At 46.4% G+C, this 15,133-nt stretch overlaps 3 protein-coding genes across 5 annotated transcripts; 2 read left to right on the forward strand and 1 right to left on the reverse strand.

Annotated features, from left to right (window-relative positions):
- The first annotated feature begins 108 nt into the window (after nucleotides 1-108).
- dynlrb1 (dynein, light chain, roadblock-type 1) lies at nucleotides 109-3,443 on the forward strand. The gene is made up of 4 exons (XM_061786347.1): nucleotides 109-250; nucleotides 1,254-1,329; nucleotides 2,962-3,129; nucleotides 3,216-3,443. The coding sequence occupies exons 1-4, from the start codon at nucleotides 248-250 to the stop codon at nucleotides 3,257-3,259; spliced, it is 291 nt and encodes a 96-aa protein (XP_061642331.1). The 5' UTR covers nucleotides 109-247; the 3' UTR covers nucleotides 3,260-3,443.
- A 2,591-nt stretch (nucleotides 3,444-6,034) lies between these two features.
- map1lc3a (microtubule-associated protein 1 light chain 3 alpha) lies at nucleotides 6,035-10,557 on the forward strand. Of its 3 annotated transcripts, XR_009790301.1 has the most exons (5): nucleotides 6,035-6,370; nucleotides 6,609-6,664; nucleotides 6,789-6,895; nucleotides 7,414-7,587; nucleotides 7,683-9,009. XR_009790301.1 is itself a non-coding variant. In XM_061786346.1 (4 exons), the coding sequence occupies exons 1-4, from the start codon at nucleotides 6,331-6,333 to the stop codon at nucleotides 7,532-7,534; spliced, it is 324 nt and encodes a 107-aa protein (XP_061642330.1). In that variant the 5' UTR covers nucleotides 6,041-6,330; the 3' UTR covers nucleotides 7,535-9,009. The 3 variants fall into 3 exon arrangements, 2 of the variants coding, with proteins under 2 accessions (XP_061642330.1, XP_061642329.1); XM_061786346.1 differs by having other exon boundaries at nucleotides 6,041-6,370; nucleotides 7,414-9,009; XM_061786345.1 differs by lacking the exons at nucleotides 7,414-7,587; nucleotides 7,683-9,009 and adding an exon at nucleotides 9,659-10,557 and having other exon boundaries at nucleotides 6,100-6,370.
- Nucleotides 10,558-10,761: 204 nt separating this feature from the next.
- eif6 (eukaryotic translation initiation factor 6) lies at nucleotides 10,762-14,925 on the reverse strand. The gene is made up of 7 exons (XM_061786344.1): nucleotides 14,770-14,925; nucleotides 12,977-13,110; nucleotides 12,823-12,908; nucleotides 12,512-12,687; nucleotides 12,258-12,434; nucleotides 11,145-11,329; nucleotides 10,762-11,052 (listed from the first exon to the last, which is right to left on the reverse strand). Exons 2-7 carry the CDS (start codon nucleotides 13,081-13,083, stop codon nucleotides 11,043-11,045), a joined length of 741 nt encoding a protein of 246 aa, XP_061642328.1. The 5' UTR covers nucleotides 13,084-13,110; nucleotides 14,770-14,925; the 3' UTR covers nucleotides 10,762-11,042.
- Between the last annotated feature and the right edge of the window lie 208 nt (nucleotides 14,926-15,133).

Raw genomic sequence — 15,133 nt, forward strand, 5'->3', positions numbered from 1 at the left:
CAGTAGAGGCGTCATAGTTACGGTTGATCTAGCCGTAAGTGACGTTATTGTTACGTTTGCGCAATTGACGTGAAAAATAGTGTCTGGGGGGGGGGGACAAAGGGTGTGTTCCATTGTTGGCCACCGGGGGGGGTGGGTGGGACGCGTTGTCGCCCAAGACAAAAGGGAAAAGGAAACCAAAGAAGAAGTCCAACCCGGAAGTTAGTTCTTCCAAATTGTCACCGAAATCTTGTTAAAGCTTTCCAAAATGGTAAGAAATGATTACTAAAGTGCGAATTTGTATGTTTATATAATGAGCGCAGGGAATGTGATGTGTTGTTTGTATGTTTATATAATGAGCGCAGGCAATGTGATGTGCTGAAATGTTACTGGAAGACGTTTTGTTTGCTGCTCGGGCGTTGTCAGGTTAGCGCGACATTGGCACTAGATTGTTGAGGCATTTTGTCATGGAATTGTCTAGTTTTATGCATTATATTGTAGAGCACAGTTGTAATAAAACACTATGATGAGATCCAAAGGGCACGTTTTTCACCAGCCAACGTCGAATCACGACTGGCGGATGCTGCTCGCTATCGTTTTGCCTCGTTAGTTGATAAAGATATTTATAACCTGTACATTCAAATAGACGAGATCATTGGATAGAGTGATACACGAATAAAATGAGCCATAGTTTGTAAGAAGTGACTTAAGGACTTTTTTATTTTTTATGAAACCACGCCTGCGTTTGCGAATGCTCTACGGCTGCCATTCACAAGTGCACAATCCAAAAATAACATTTACAAATCGTTGAGTACGTACCAAATTGGGTGGCATTTTCCATACAAGTACCTAAGTACATAAGCTAACACTTCTTCAAAGTATCCGACAAATTCGTACTCACCTTCGACTAAATCATTGTTTTTTTCTCCGAGCAAAAGCTTCAAACAGTGCAGCCATTGTAGCGAAAATTGAAATCCAACAAAACTTAAGTGGAGGCTGATCTCGGGCGTTACAAACGGGAATTCCTTTCCGCGAATCCGAACCTCTAGGCGGCAGCCAAATCAACAGACGCTAACATGAGGCCTATATTTCATGATCATCATAAGTATGGTCAATTGTTCAAGTATGCGTACTAGTATGTACAGAAGGATGCTAAGTGCCAAAGAAAATGTAGTGAGGGATGTTAAAGGTACAAGCTAAACATGGATGAAATGCTACTTAATGTTGTATTATTCTGGCAGTTGGGTAGCTTTGTATTGTTTGTTGTTGCTTAGGCTGAAGTGGAGGAGACCCTGAAGAGAATTTTGGGCCAGAAAGGAGTTCAGGGCCTCATCATTGTCAACTCTGACGGTGAGATGACAAAGAAAGTTGCTATTTGTTGGCCGGGTTGGGAATCATTCGCTACTCCCCAATCCCAATGAAGGGAGGTTCATGTCACGGACCGAGATAGTTTCAAATGTCCACTGCAGTTGCTTCATTCCCTGTCTGGTAAGTGGGGAGTGATTGCCAAAGCTTTTGCTAGTCATTCGTTTACTACTCCCTCATCACTAGTTAGCCATTTTTATATTGCGGACTGAATAGTTCACTCCAGAGTCCGCTCGAAATCTAAAGACCAGGTGTGTCAAACAAATGTTTGTCACTGTTTCCCTCAAGAGGGCCGTTGACTGTGAAACCATTTAATTGTTTAGTCACCTCATAATACTATTACATACAGTTTTGAAATCAGAAGTCAAAGGTAATAGTTTGTTCAACTTAGTTACTGTAAACAGTAACAGTCACTTGCAATAGCGCAACAATACTATTTATTATATATGGGAATTTGAGCAAGAATCATATGCAAGTTGACACAGATGACTTGCTTTTGCGGACCACATCAAATGAGTTGGTGGGCCAGATTTGGCCCCGGGGCCTTGAGTTTGACACCGGTGCTCCAACCCAGACAGTGATACATTGAGGGCACTATATAGAGGCTAAACTATAAAAAACTACTAGAGGGGCACCAATGAATCGATGAATCGACCACAAATGATCAAATTAACCAACAACTATTTTGAAAGTTGATGAATCATTTGGAGACCTTGCCTCACTGAAAAATGAAATTGTCCAAGTCCTCAGCATGTCAGCCTCAACAGAAAATATTCTCCAATTTGTGTTGTCCTCCATGGAAGCAGAGTGATTATCCTTTTATACAAATCAGACATTTGCAAACATTGGCTTTTGCTGTGCAAAACACTGATAAACATCTTTGCTGATTTTCTGACGTGTTACGGAGGAAACCAGGAACTGAATCACTGTTAATTTCAAATAATGTCCTGCATTTGAATAAAGGGATGGATATTAAAAAAACATATATATATATATATATATTTTTAAATCCGATTCATCGAAGAAATAATAAGCAGCTTGACACCGGGGAAGAGAATATTTGTTGAGTTCGGTCTGACGGCTGTTTTTAACTAATTTAGGTGTGCGGAATCCAAAACCGATCTCAGTTTTTCTCTATCACGTCAAGTCTTTGAACAAAGTGGAATGAAGGAAATCTACATCTATATCAATAAAACACGAAGATGGAATAGTCACAAGCTTTGAAATCTAAAATAAAATCGCAATGGAACTTACGGGTTACAAGGTTAAGCGAAAAGCCAGCACAAATCCTCTTAATTCCTACTATGCTAGCTTTCTGTTTGCAGATATTGATAGTGCTGATCTATTGGGAGCTCTCAATTGTGACTGCCACGTAGCGTTAGATGAGTCCAATCGTAATCAGCTGGCAAGTCTTACTCCAGCTGATCAGTGGAAGCTGTGGGGGAAAAACTGACTGCACTTTTGGAATCAGCATGCAATCTAACTCAACACCATTTATTGTTCCAATTGTTCCCCAGCGATTAGTTGCAGCCGTTTTCACATTCCAACAGCACTACAAAAGGGCGTAGCGGGAGGGCACCGGTGTGAGGATTGCGCGTGAACCTTTGTTTGTGTCAGGAATCCCGATCCGCTCGACACTGGACAACTCCAGCACGGTCCACTACGCGGGTCTGATCCACCAGCTGGTCCTGAAGGCCCGCAGCACCATCCGCGACATCGACCCCCTCAACGACCTCACCTTCCTGCGGCTGCGCTCCAAGAAGAACGAGATCATGATCGCGCCAGGTCAGGTCGGGTCGGGTCGGGTCGGGTCCTCCTCGTCGCCGTCACAACGAGTCGTGTTAACGTGATGATTGCTTTGTGCTTTGCAGATAAGGACTATTTCATGATCGTCATTCAAAATCCATCGGACTGAAAACGTTCTCGTTTTTAGCATCAGAAGAAAAAAGTGAAGATGGCACTTTTCTCAACGAGATATGTCCAGCTTTTCCTTTTGCTCGTTCCTCCTTTTTTGTGTGTTTTGTGTGTGCGTGCAGACAACATGACAACCTTGTCGTCGGCATGCAAAATGTTTTCAATAAACATCCGTAACATCTTCACTGTCTTCTTAACACTGATCGCTCCACTTCTGTAGTCTCGCCCGGGACTGGTCTCTGCTCAATGTTAAGGCACTTCTTGTCCGACGGACTGGTCGCCCATGTCAGGGCACGTAGACAAAAGGACTGACTGGTCGCTAGCTATTGACACCGCACGGAGGCAAACGGAAGTGGTTGTGAAACGCGGGTTCTCTTGAATTAGTGGAAGCAAAAGGCCACCGGAGCACGAGAAGAAGACGCGAAGCCAGCTCGGGAGCCTCAACTACGCACGTGCTAATTTCAATCCCATTCACACTTGAATGCTCATTTCTTTTATTTTCTGAATGATGTTTCAGTCACTATTGGGACATATGAGCAATGTACAAACTGGGCCCAGAAGATTCCAACGTGGAACCTTGTTTCTGTGAGAGAGAGAGAGAGAGAGAGAGGCGCGAGCCACGTTCTCCACTGTGGAAGAAATTGCTAAAAAAAAAAAAATATGCTTTTTGGAGGTCTGCAACATCGCATCGCACAATTTGAGGTTTTTCACTGTGGACAAAAAAAGTCATTTACCCCTGATGATTGAATCCGGAGATTTTTCAATTGTGGACCATCTTGGATAGTTCCACTACAGAGTCGGCGATTTTTAGATTGTGGACCGTCCCGGATGGTTCCACTTCAAATGAGTGAATGATTCCAAAGCTAATGGATTCATCATCCCCTCCTCCAAATCCCTTTTCACTGGTGCCTGGTTTATGGAGGGCTTGATGTTTTAGAACCCCCACGATAGATGAAAATCTGCATGGTAGATCATCGACCATTAAGGTACATTTGGAATCTTAATGACCGTCCCTGCGCACCGATGAACCTTTCTCGACACGTCCTCGTAGGGCAAGGGCGAGCGAATATTTTTTAGAGTCCATTATTCCAGTGTTCAGATGAAAGTGATTTTGCATGATGAAACCAAAATACGCATATGCAGTGGCGGTATCATTTTTGTGTCCAGATGTATGTGATATCACTTGAAAGCAATTTCTATTTGCCACAACTCAGTTTGTGTTGTGACAAAAATCCAATGATGGAAAGAAACATCAAATTGTTTTTCTGTATGCCCGCAATGCATCATGGGATATCTTTGACGTCTATTGAGCATTTTTGTTCCCCTCGAGGGCCCTATACGAAGTAACCTATATTCACGTCACCTCACTCGAGACCATAGATTGGATGGATGGATATTATTATTATTATTATTATTATGACAATAAAGCAGTGATTCAACAAGTACCACTAGTGTTACTGAGGCTCCCTCTCGTGGAATATGATAGAATCACTGAATTAAATATCAATACAATTCAAATGAAAATAAAACGTGCTATCCATCCATCCATCCATCCATCCATCCCTCCATTTTCTGTAGCGCTTATCCTGACTAAGGTTGCGGGTGTGCTGGCGCCTAGCTCAGCTGCTACAATCAAACATATTAGAAGGAAGCTCGAAGCTCGGCATACATCTCGTCAAACGTTTGTAAACATGCATTTAGGTATAGCTTTTATGTGCCCTGCGATTGGCTGGCGACCAATTCGGGGTGTACCCCGCCTCTCGCCCGAAGATAGCTGGGATAGGCTCCAGCACGTGAGGAGAAACGGTAAAGAAGATGGATGGATGATGTTCTGCCTTCATCTATTTTCTTTCTAAACTTTCATTTTTTCTCTTTTCTATTATGCACGGTGGACGACTGGTTAGCACAGCTGGCTCACGGGTTCAAATCTGGCCCGGCCCCGCCTGTGTGGAGTTTGCATGTTCTCCCGATGTCTGCGTGGCTCCGGTTCCCCCCACATCCCCAAAACACGCATGCTAGGTTGATTGAAGACTCTAAGTTGTGAATGTGAGTGCGACTGGTTGTTTACATGTGGCCTGCGATTGGCTGGCGACCAGTTCAGGGTGTACCCCGCCTCTCGCCCAGAGTCAGTTGGGATAGGCGCCGGCACACCGGTGACCCGCGTGAGGATAAGCAGTTCAGAAAATGGATGGATGGATATTATTATTATTATTATGACAATAGAGCAGTGATTCAGCAAGTACCACTAGTGTTACTTAGGCTCCCTCTCGTGGAATATGATAGAATCACTGAATTAAATATCAATACAATTCAAATGAAAATACATTGAAAACGTGCTATCCATCCATCCATCCATCCCTCCATTTTCTGTAGCGCTTATCCTGACTAAGGTTGCGGGTGTGCTGGCGCCTAGCTCAGCTGCTACAATCAAACATATTAGAATGAAGCTCGAAGCTCGGCATACATCTCGTCAAACGTTTGTAAACATGCATTTAGGTATAGCTAGTTGCTATTTAACTCGTGTGTGTGTGCAATGCATTTGGTTGAATCATGATACAAGTGTGCTTTGTTCTTCTATATTTAAGCAGTGTTAACATTCAAAGTGCATAATGTTACAGTGGCTTACAATAATATGAAGTATACTTTTTAGGAATGAGACCTCTGCCTCGTTTTTGATGAACATCTGGGCCTACTGCGCTACTGTATTTGAATGTGGTTCATGATGGTGGTACTTGGAGCGCCAAGTAGTTTTCCAGCTTTTAGTCGGTGTCGAAAATGGGAGAATCACTTTGCAGTATTTGGGTGCCGGGGCCTCGCCCACGTTGGCTTTGCGACTAAAATGGCGTCGCTGTCTTTTGCGTGGAGAAGCCAACGTCACTGAAGAGGAGTCACGTGTCTTTGGTGGGGGAAAATAACAGCTAAAAAAAAAGACAAAAGCTTGTGTTCGCCGTCAGCAGCAGCAGCAGCTTGTTTTGCTTGTTCTTTCTCTCTCTTCGCTCAGGCAAGAGGCTCCAAAGTGTTCACGACCTTTTTCGTCAAGTTTAACGTTAACTGTCGCCCGCAAGCCGCAAGATGCCGTCCGACAGAGCCTTCAAGCAAAGGAGGACTTTCGGTAAGAACAGCAGCATGCTAACGAGCTAACATGCTAACGCGCTACCCGGCCGCTACGTTGACAACATTGCGGCTCGCTCACATTTTCAACGTCCAATCGAGACTGTGACATTTGAAGGGGAAAAAACGAAACAAATAAACCTCGTCAACCTACAAGTTGGAAGACTGTGACGTCACCACACCTGCTGAAAAAGGCAACAAGAATCTAAGCATGATTTCTTTGAAATGTGTTTTAACAGCTGAACGCTGCAAAGAAGTCCAGCAGATCCGAGAACAACATCCCAACAAGATCCCTGTATGTACGCACGCACACACGCAGGTTCCATGTGCATTTTACACACTGACACACAAGATGCATGTGTTTTTTTTACACAAACGCACACATACACATCCGTGTACATTTTCCACATGTGTGCCAGGTGATCATGGAGCGTTACAAGGGTGAGAAACAACTTCCTGTTCTGGACAAGACCAAGTTCCTGGTCCCTGACCATGTCAACATGAGCGAGCTGGTCAAGATCATCAGGTGTGCGCACGCACGCACGCACATCCGCTCTGTTGATGTGATTGCGATTGACGGTATTAGGTTGGTTGGGGAGTTTTTTGGTTTTGTTTGATTGCTCGCACTCGACTCGGGCGCCGGCGGCGCGGCCTCGCTTCTGCTCGCTGACGATGGCGAACGGTCGTCTGTCTCTACGTGTGCCCTGCGGCTGACTGGCGACCAGTCCGGGGCGTCGCTTGAGGGGGGAAAAACATTCCACTAGAGGGAGCCTAAGTAACACTAGTGGTACTTGTTCCACACTAAGAATCACTGCTCTATAATAATAACAATAATATCCATCCATTTTCCGAACCACTTATCCTCACGTGGGTCGCGGGCGTGTCTATCCCAGCTGACTCTGGGTGAGAGGCGGGGTACACCCTGAATTGCTCACCAGCCAATCGCAGGGCACATAGAAACAAACAACCATTCTCACTCACAGTCACACCTACGGGCAATTTAGAGTCTTCAGTTAACCTACCATGCATGATTTTGGGATGTAGGAGGAGACCGGAGTACCCGGAGAAAAGCCACGCAGGCACGGGGAGAACATTTAAACTCCACACAGGCGAGGCTGGATTTGAATCCGGCTGGGTCCTCAGAAGTTTGAGGCAGATGTGCTAACCAGTCGTCCACCGTGCCGCGTAATAGACATGTTGGTGATGAAGAAGTGATGGGTAAGTACGGCATCCGGGAAAGGAACTTGGAGGGACAGATGGTGGTCGACTTTGCAACAAGGATGCAAATGACTGCAGTGAACACTTTCATCCAGGAGAGGCAGGAACATAGGGTGACCTACAAGAGCAGAGGTCGAAGCACACGGGTGGATTACAACTTGTGCAGACGATGTCATCTGAAGGAGGTTAGCGACTGTAAGGTGGTGGTAGGGGAGAGTGTGGCGAGACAGCGAAGAAGATGACTGTGGTGGTGGGGAGGGAGATTAGGAAGACAAAGGCAGAGCAGAGAAGCACGTGGCGGAAGCTGAGACAGGACGAGTGTTGTGCGGCTTTTCGGGAAGAGGTGAGACGGGCTCTCGGTGGACGGGAGGAGCTTCCAGAAGACTGGATCACTCCAGCCAAGGTGATCAGAGAGGCTGGCAGGAGAGTACTTGGTGTATCTTCTGGCAGGAAAGGTGAGAAGGAGACTTGGTGGTGGAACCTCACAGTACAGGAAACCATACAAGGAAAAAGGTTAGCTCAGAAGAAGTGGGACACGGAGAGCACCGAGGAGAGGCGGAAGGAATACATTGAGATGCGACACAGGGCAAAGGCCAAACAAGAGGCATATGAGGACATGTATGGCGGGTTGGACACTAAAGAAGGAGAAAAGGATCTATGCAGGCTGGCCAGACAGAGGGATAGAGATGGAAATATGTTGACTGGTGCCAGCAGTGTGCTAGCTAGATGGAAAGAATACTTTGAGGAGTTGATGAATGAGCAAAATAAAGAATCGAAGAGGCGAGTGTGGTGGACCAGGAAGTGGCAATGATTAGTAAGGGGGAAGTTCGAAAGGCATTAAAGAAGATGAAAAATGGAAAGGCAGTGGGTCCTGATGACATTCCTGTGGAGGTATGGAAGCATCTCGGAGAGTTTTTGACCAGCTTGTTCAATAGAATTGGAGCGCGTGAGAAGATGCCTGAGGAATGGAGGGAAAGTGTGCTGGTGCCCATTTTTAAGAACAAAGGTGATGTGCAGAGCTGCGGGAACTATGGAGGAATAAAGTGGATGAGCCACAATGAAGTTATGGGAAAGAGTCGTGGAGGCTCGACTCAGGACAGAAGTGAGTATTTGCGAGCAACGGTATGGTTCCGTGCCTAGAAAGAGGACCACAGATGCATTTTTTGCCTTGAGGATGTTGATGGAAAAGTACAGAGAAGGTCAGAACAAGGAGAGGACGTTGGCCTAAGGCTCGCTTGAGGTACGTTCACATACTTTGACTACGATACGGCGCACAAGCAGGCAACAAAACGTTATGTAGCCTAGCAAGCTAGTGGTACCCCGAACGGTTGGACGTAAACATGCCGCCGTTCTGTCTAATCGTGCTCTAAAGTTTCAGTGTGGGTGAAGTCATTTAATGCAAAATAAAGTCATTTAAGTACAGTAAGTTGGCAGCCATGATTTGTGTCACGTTGTGATGTTGGTCTGACCTGACCGATTAGAATCCCCGATCTGACGAGAGCAGTGATTTGCAACCTTTATGGAGCCAAGGAACTTCTTTTACAATTGAAAAATCTCACGGAACACCAACAAACAAAAATGTCACAAACCGTGGAGACATGAATGACTGCGTGTACTTCCTGCCATCTAACAGAAGACCATTTCTCATTTGTTCTGTCTGTCACTAACCTCAGTAGGATAAATAGAGGAACAAAGATACATTTATTGTAAATATAATTGTTTGAGCAATTAAGTGCACACGTAAATGAACAGGTCATTTAAATAGACACTCCATCTTGTGATTGGTTATCGTTTTTTTCCAACTCGCTGATCGTGATCGTGGAAAGCCTCGTTACTGGTTTGGCCTGGAACATCTGTCAGAAAATTGGTCCAAATGTGAGTCCAGGTGTTTGCCGATGTCTTTATTTTCAGAAATGCTCGAATATTTACTGTTGAGAGGCTGCAATCGGAGGATTTTGACAATTGATTGTTTGTTGCACCTCGAACCCCGTTCATCGCGGGGGTTCGCTGGAAAGTACCCCGGGAACCCTCCCTGCGAGAAGCGCTTCTTACTCGGAGCTCCCACCCGCAGGCGCCGTCTTCAACTCAACCCCACCCAGGCCTTCTTTCTGCTGGTCAACCAGCACAGTTTGGTTTCCGTGGCGACGTCCATCTCAGAGATTTACGAGCAGGAGCGCGACGAGGACGGCTTCCTGTACCTGATGTACGCCTCGCAGGAGACCTTCGGCTGCGCACGCTCACCAATTCTTTAATTTTCTTTGAACAATCTTTTATTTTGAAGGGTTGGAAGAAGCATCTGGCACAGTCAGGCAAAATGGCAAAGTTGAATATTAGCAGCAGCTATCCGGTGTTCGTTAACGTCAGTCTACTTTTGTTTCCCGATGTCAATAAAAGTAGATGTAGGCTATTATAATAATGGTATTCTATTTTTGCACACAGTCACAGCAGCAGTTGGAAATCGGTGATCTGGCAATGTCGGCGTGCATGCTAACAGCCACGCGCAATCTTGACTAAATTTACAATCGGGCTCACCAGGCCACACGTGTGAGATGCGTTAGCATTACGACAACACGTCGACGAGGTTTTTTTTCCCCGTCGATCAAAGAGCACGGCCAGGCAAATGTTAAGCTAAACCGTGGCGCCCCTTTATCCGCTGTTTAACGTTGTCAATTGAAGTAAATGCCAAGTCGGAGAATCTTTTCTCTTGAAGTTGACTTGCCGGTGTGTTACTGCAAACAGGAAATGGGGAGGCGTGTCACTTCCTGTAAGACAAACGAGCATCTTTTGCACTGCAAACCTAAAACGTCGTCATTCCTGGTAGGAACACGACAAACCTCGCACATTCAGTTTGTTTTTTTTATTTTACTATTGGAATTGAGAAATCTACAAACCAAAATGTGAAATGTGTGTGTTGTGATGATGTGAAGTTGTACTTAAATGTTGTCAATAAATGTCAACTTGAAAAGCTAAGTGGAAAACTGCTCAGATTGTCATTCTTCTCCGTGCACGTTTTATTGAAAGACTCAAAAAGCCCTGGCGGAGGTTTCCACATTGAGAGGAAGCGGAAAAAAACGTTTTGTGGGACATGACATTCTTCTCACATACACTGCTAAGATCCCTGTATGTTTCGCACGCACGCATGTTCATTTGAGGGGAGGTAAAAAATAAAGCAACCAGTTTGCAAAACATTTAATGGAGGACGTGATGACATCACAGCAGGTTAGACTCGTGACCTCGGCGGCTCTTCACGCGCCCATCGGACAAGACGACCATCAAACAACCCCCCAAAAAAAAGGCTCCGTGGCGAACGGTAACAAACGTGTCACTTCCTGCGGCCTCACCCCCGAGTGGTCAGCTAAGGCGGCGTCAGCATCCCGTCTTTTCCGCCCTCAAGCGTGGCCCAAAGGTTCCCCAAAATTCAAAATGTTGACGGCGATGTGCGACAGGTGGTCTTCTTAAGCCATGCTGAACACACAAACGTCACATCACATCAACGTTAACGACGTGTCACGGTGTACATGGGTGAGTGTGTGTCTACGGAAGTGTGCGTGCGCGACCTGTCGATGAGCGAGTCCCTCATGCTGGTGGTGATGGCGGCGGGTTGCGCGGCGTCTCCCAGCCTGAAGACGCTCTCGATGACGGACATCTCGGTGCTGGTGGTGTCCAGTCCGCAGAAGGCGCACCAGTCGTTCACCACCATGCCCGCCGCGATCACCTCGCTGCCCCGGTTCACCGTGCCCGTCTGCGGGCGCGCACGCACGGTCCAAAATTACCACTTACCAGGCGCCAAATTGCGACTAAATGATCCGTTTGGCGAGGGAATCTCAGAGCGCTACTCGCCATGCGGCCAGTCAATGTTTGTAGTACCAACGTACACAAACATACACGTGCCAATCACCGTGCAGCGGCGCGTGTGATGGAGCCAGTAATAATAGAGCAGGGCTCAATCGAACTGACGGAAATGCGCGCGAGAGCAGCCAATCAGAGACGTGCTTTTCCGGCAGCGGGAGGAAACGCAAGCCGCGCCTCCTCGGCTAACTCGCGCCGTAGTGAGATCTTCGAGACGCCGTCTCGGCTGTCCCCGGCGCCCTGCCCTCGCCTTGGCGACGTGGGTCCGCGAGTACACGGCGCCGTCTCCAAAGTAACGCGGCACAATGCTATTACAACGAGCCGACACGTAAGGTACGTCTGCGCCCTCGAAAGCGGACAACATTGTGTTTATTCGTTGGAAGAAGTAGCAGCCAAGGGATTACGTGGAAAGCAAAACAAATAAAAAATAAAAATGCGATTGCAGTCGTCAGTACAGCCTGTCACTCTCTGTTGCTAGCATGGGTCGCATTAGCAGTTAGCCATGGCTAGCGGTGAGGCCAAGAGCAACAACATGGATGTTCAAACTATTTTTTTCTTATTGCTGTTGTTTAATGTTGCTGTGACTTCTCTCAGTCTGCATCCGACATATTACCACATTATCGAAATGTGTGGAAAATTAGGGCTGCGCACACACATAGATATTTTTGCGATATATTGCGCAATCCTATGTAAAATGTTGAGATCTTTTGGCTGGTAAAAAATATGCTTGGGCAACGCGATCATTTCAGCCCCTGCACACACGCACGCCCACCAACACGCTGACGGAAAGGCGACTGGCCGCGGGACTCGCAAGCACTCACCACCAGGGGGACCTGCAGGAGCGAGGACAGCTCGTCCTGGTCCTCGATGGAGGTCTTGGGGTGCACCAGACCGCCCTGGTTGCTGAAGGCGCAGTACGAGCCCACCAGGACCTGATCGGCCACCGTGTGCCGGAACACCTCCACGTTCAGGGTGTCGCTCAGAACCTCCTCCGTCTCCTGGGGGGGAGACAGCAAATCTGTCAGCCGACTGCGTGCGGGCCCCCGCGTGTGCCGGTGCGTGCGGTCCGGCCAACCCTGTCCAGGTCCGGATGGACGAGCGCCACGTAGTCGTTGCACGCGATGACGTTGCCGAGCGCTGACAGACGTTCTTCCACTCGCTGGATGCTCACGGAAGAAGGGAGACAGTTTCGGATGTGCTGCAGTTCCTGGTCCGTCGTGTTGTTGGGAACCAGCAGCCCGTGGCGGTTGCCTGGAAACGAGAACGCCGGCAAATCACCACACGAGAGGAAGAACACCAGGAGACCTGGCGCTCCCTGATGCTTCGCTGACCTCCGGCAACTCGCTCGAGCGACAGGAAATGAGGCCAAGCGGCGCTCGGACTCACCCACACACATGCGTCCGATGATACGACAACCGGCGATGGAGGCGTGGACCACCGGAATGCTCTCGGACAACTCTCCTTCAAACACGCTAAGGAACGACACAAAGCGCATCGGTGACATCGCCGGCCGGGACGCCGTGCCGTCACCTGGCCTCACCTGTAAAAATTTTCCGCACCGCCGATGGCGACCAGGCAGTACGTGTTGGTGAGTTTAGCAAAGCAGCCGATCTCATTGTTCTTCTCAAAGGAAGCTCTCACGGCCATGACGTCACTGTGAGCTCCAACAACAGCCTGAGGGTGAAAAGGCAATTTTGTTTACATTCAGCGTCAAGCATGACTTTTCAAGTCCTCGGGCTATTGCCTCCAAAACTACTGATAGCTCTTGTGTAAATGCCATTGGGGGGGAGACACGTATATTTGGAGACAAGCCCTCTTGCATGATTCTGGAAGATCATTTATATACAGGCTGAAGAGTAATGGTCCTAAAATTGGCCCCTGAGGGATTCCTGTTTTACGTTCAGACATGCAAACACCAAAAGCATGAAAAAGATTTTTGTTTAACTTTAACATAAATTAAGCAATCTGCAAGACTCTAAAGAGTACAATAAGGCAACAAATATAATTAAAATTCTTCATGCAGAAAAACTTCTTTAGACGGCTCAAGTACATGTTGATGTACAAATTTAAGATTGAAATGAAATGTCGCTCCTTTCTTTGCTTTTTTGTTCCGGCCTCCAACTGGAGCCAGGCCCATCTCCGCCTGCACCTGATGCCAGCTTCAAGCTGTGCCACATGAATAGCATCCTCCTCTTTAAGCACTCTCATTCTGGAAAAGAATTGACTAAAATCATTGTCTGTTTCACTTCATTTTTTATTATTACCAACTTCAAATGCTAATCCAAAAATGCATCCTCCAGCAAAATATTAAGTACAATATTTTTCGGTTTTTATTGGCCATTTCTGAATTTGAAGTTAGTTCATTCTGTGTTGTGACATAATCCTTAACACCGCTCCGTCGCTTAAGACATTTAACATTAACATCAGTAAACTAATTAGATAATTGTAGCCGTGTTTCCTAATTAATACAAAATCTACTAGCGGATCAGCTCTTGTCACCGATGTTCGTGTGCTTGGCGGTTCCACTTGGGACCGCGACCGGGGCCCCGGGGGACCCGCAGCACCTCAACGTGAAACTACAAAAGACCGGCGCAACAAATACCACACTGGCTGATGTGATTGGCACAAATGTTGCTTAACGGAAGCGTAGCAATAGAGGATGTCCGCTCCAGAGGTGGGGAGAGGAGCCAAACATTGTTACTGGACAATCATGTGACTCAAGTAAAAGTAAATAAGTCCTCCAAGAAATTACTTCAGAGTAAAATGTACACAGTTAAATTATTACTCAGGTACTGAGTAAATAGTGAGTAACGTCTTGTATTTTTTACCACAGCATGAACATCTATTTTTTTTTTTTAAATTCAAAATAAAATGTGAATGTACAAATTCTGATGTTGCTGTGTCTATGCACAGTCAAAACTACAAAAAAATAAAATAAACCATCTGCAATTTATTGCACGGTGTTTTCTCAAGTTAGAAGTGATCTGAAATGTCCACGTTTGGGCAGAAAGTGCCAGACAAAAACTCATCGGAGCTATACGATTTAGGTAAATGGCCTATTATGAGTTCAAAACGGCAAATTTTGCCGAAAGGCGACTGATTTGCATGTATGTACATTGAAAAGATAACGCATTGTTCATGATTCATAGGGTATTTGATTTAAACACACGAGAGAGAAAAAGAAATGAGAAGCCGAATGCTCGGCGTTAGCACCCTAGCTAACCGGCTAGTTAGCTAGCTGACGAGCGGCTCGTTTGAAGGCGGTGACGTCACACATGCACTTAACCGGACACGTCAAGTGTTGTATGGCGGGAATAAGAATCTGAACTATACCTGACGGAGAAAGTTTGATACTTCTTTCACCGTGCGCGTGTCTTCTGCGGCCTCACGTGTTCACTTCCACTATGCCTGTACGTGATTACGTCATGTACGCCAACACCATTACGTCAGGACGTAGGCACGTCTCCCACCGTGTTCACGTATCACATTTCTCCAGAATAAAAACAACATGGCCCTGCCCATACTGCTTTCCCCATGAGCGCTCCCAGGAATAAAGTGGATTGGGTCAATCATCTTCATCATTATAACTTTTAATTCTATTACTGATGTGATTAAAAGAAGTCAATAACAAACACACGTGGTAGAGATGTTGAATTGAAAACAAACTTTTTCTTTGAAATCGTCACCAAATCAATAA

Source organism: Phyllopteryx taeniolatus, chromosome 9, assembly GCF_024500385.1.
Source record: "Phyllopteryx taeniolatus isolate TA_2022b chromosome 9, UOR_Ptae_1.2, whole genome shotgun sequence".
NCBI classification, from domain to species: Eukaryota; Metazoa; Chordata; class Actinopteri; order Syngnathiformes; family Syngnathidae; genus Phyllopteryx; species Phyllopteryx taeniolatus.

What these genes read in the sequence shown, in the direction of transcription:
- dynlrb1 (XM_061786347.1), top strand. An exon ending in CATCATTGTCAACTCTGACG is followed by an intron (nt 1,330 to 2,961) that starts GTGAGATGACAA and finishes TGTTTGTGTCAG; the next exon opens with GAATCCCGATCCGCTCGACA. An exon ending in CGAGATCATGATCGCGCCAG is followed by an intron (nt 3,130 to 3,215) that starts GTCAGGTCGGGT and finishes TGTGCTTTGCAG; the next exon opens with ATAAGGACTATTTCATGATC.
- map1lc3a (XM_061786345.1), top strand. Translation starts at nt 6,331, where the DNA reads ATGCCGTCCGACAGAGCCTTCAAGCAAAGGAGGACTTTCG. An exon ending in CAAGCAAAGGAGGACTTTCG is followed by an intron (nt 6,371 to 6,608) that starts GTAAGAACAGCA and finishes GTGTTTTAACAG; the next exon opens with CTGAACGCTGCAAAGAAGTC. An exon ending in AACATCCCAACAAGATCCCT is followed by an intron (nt 6,665 to 6,788) that starts GTATGTACGCAC and finishes CATGTGTGCCAG; the next exon opens with GTGATCATGGAGCGTTACAA.
- eif6 (XM_061786344.1), bottom strand. Translation starts at nt 13,083, where the DNA reads ATGGCCGTGAGAGCTTCCTTTGAGAAGAACAATGAGATCGGCTGCTTT. An exon ending in GGTGCGGAAAATTTTTACAG is followed by an intron (nt 12,909 to 12,976) that starts GTGAGGCCAGGT and finishes GTCGTTCCTTAG; the next exon opens with CGTGTTTGAAGGAGAGTTGT. An exon ending in TCCTGCAGGTCCCCCTGGTG is followed by an intron (nt 11,330 to 12,257) that starts GTGAGTGCTTGC and finishes GCGCGCCCGCAG; the next exon opens with ACGGGCACGGTGAACCGGGG.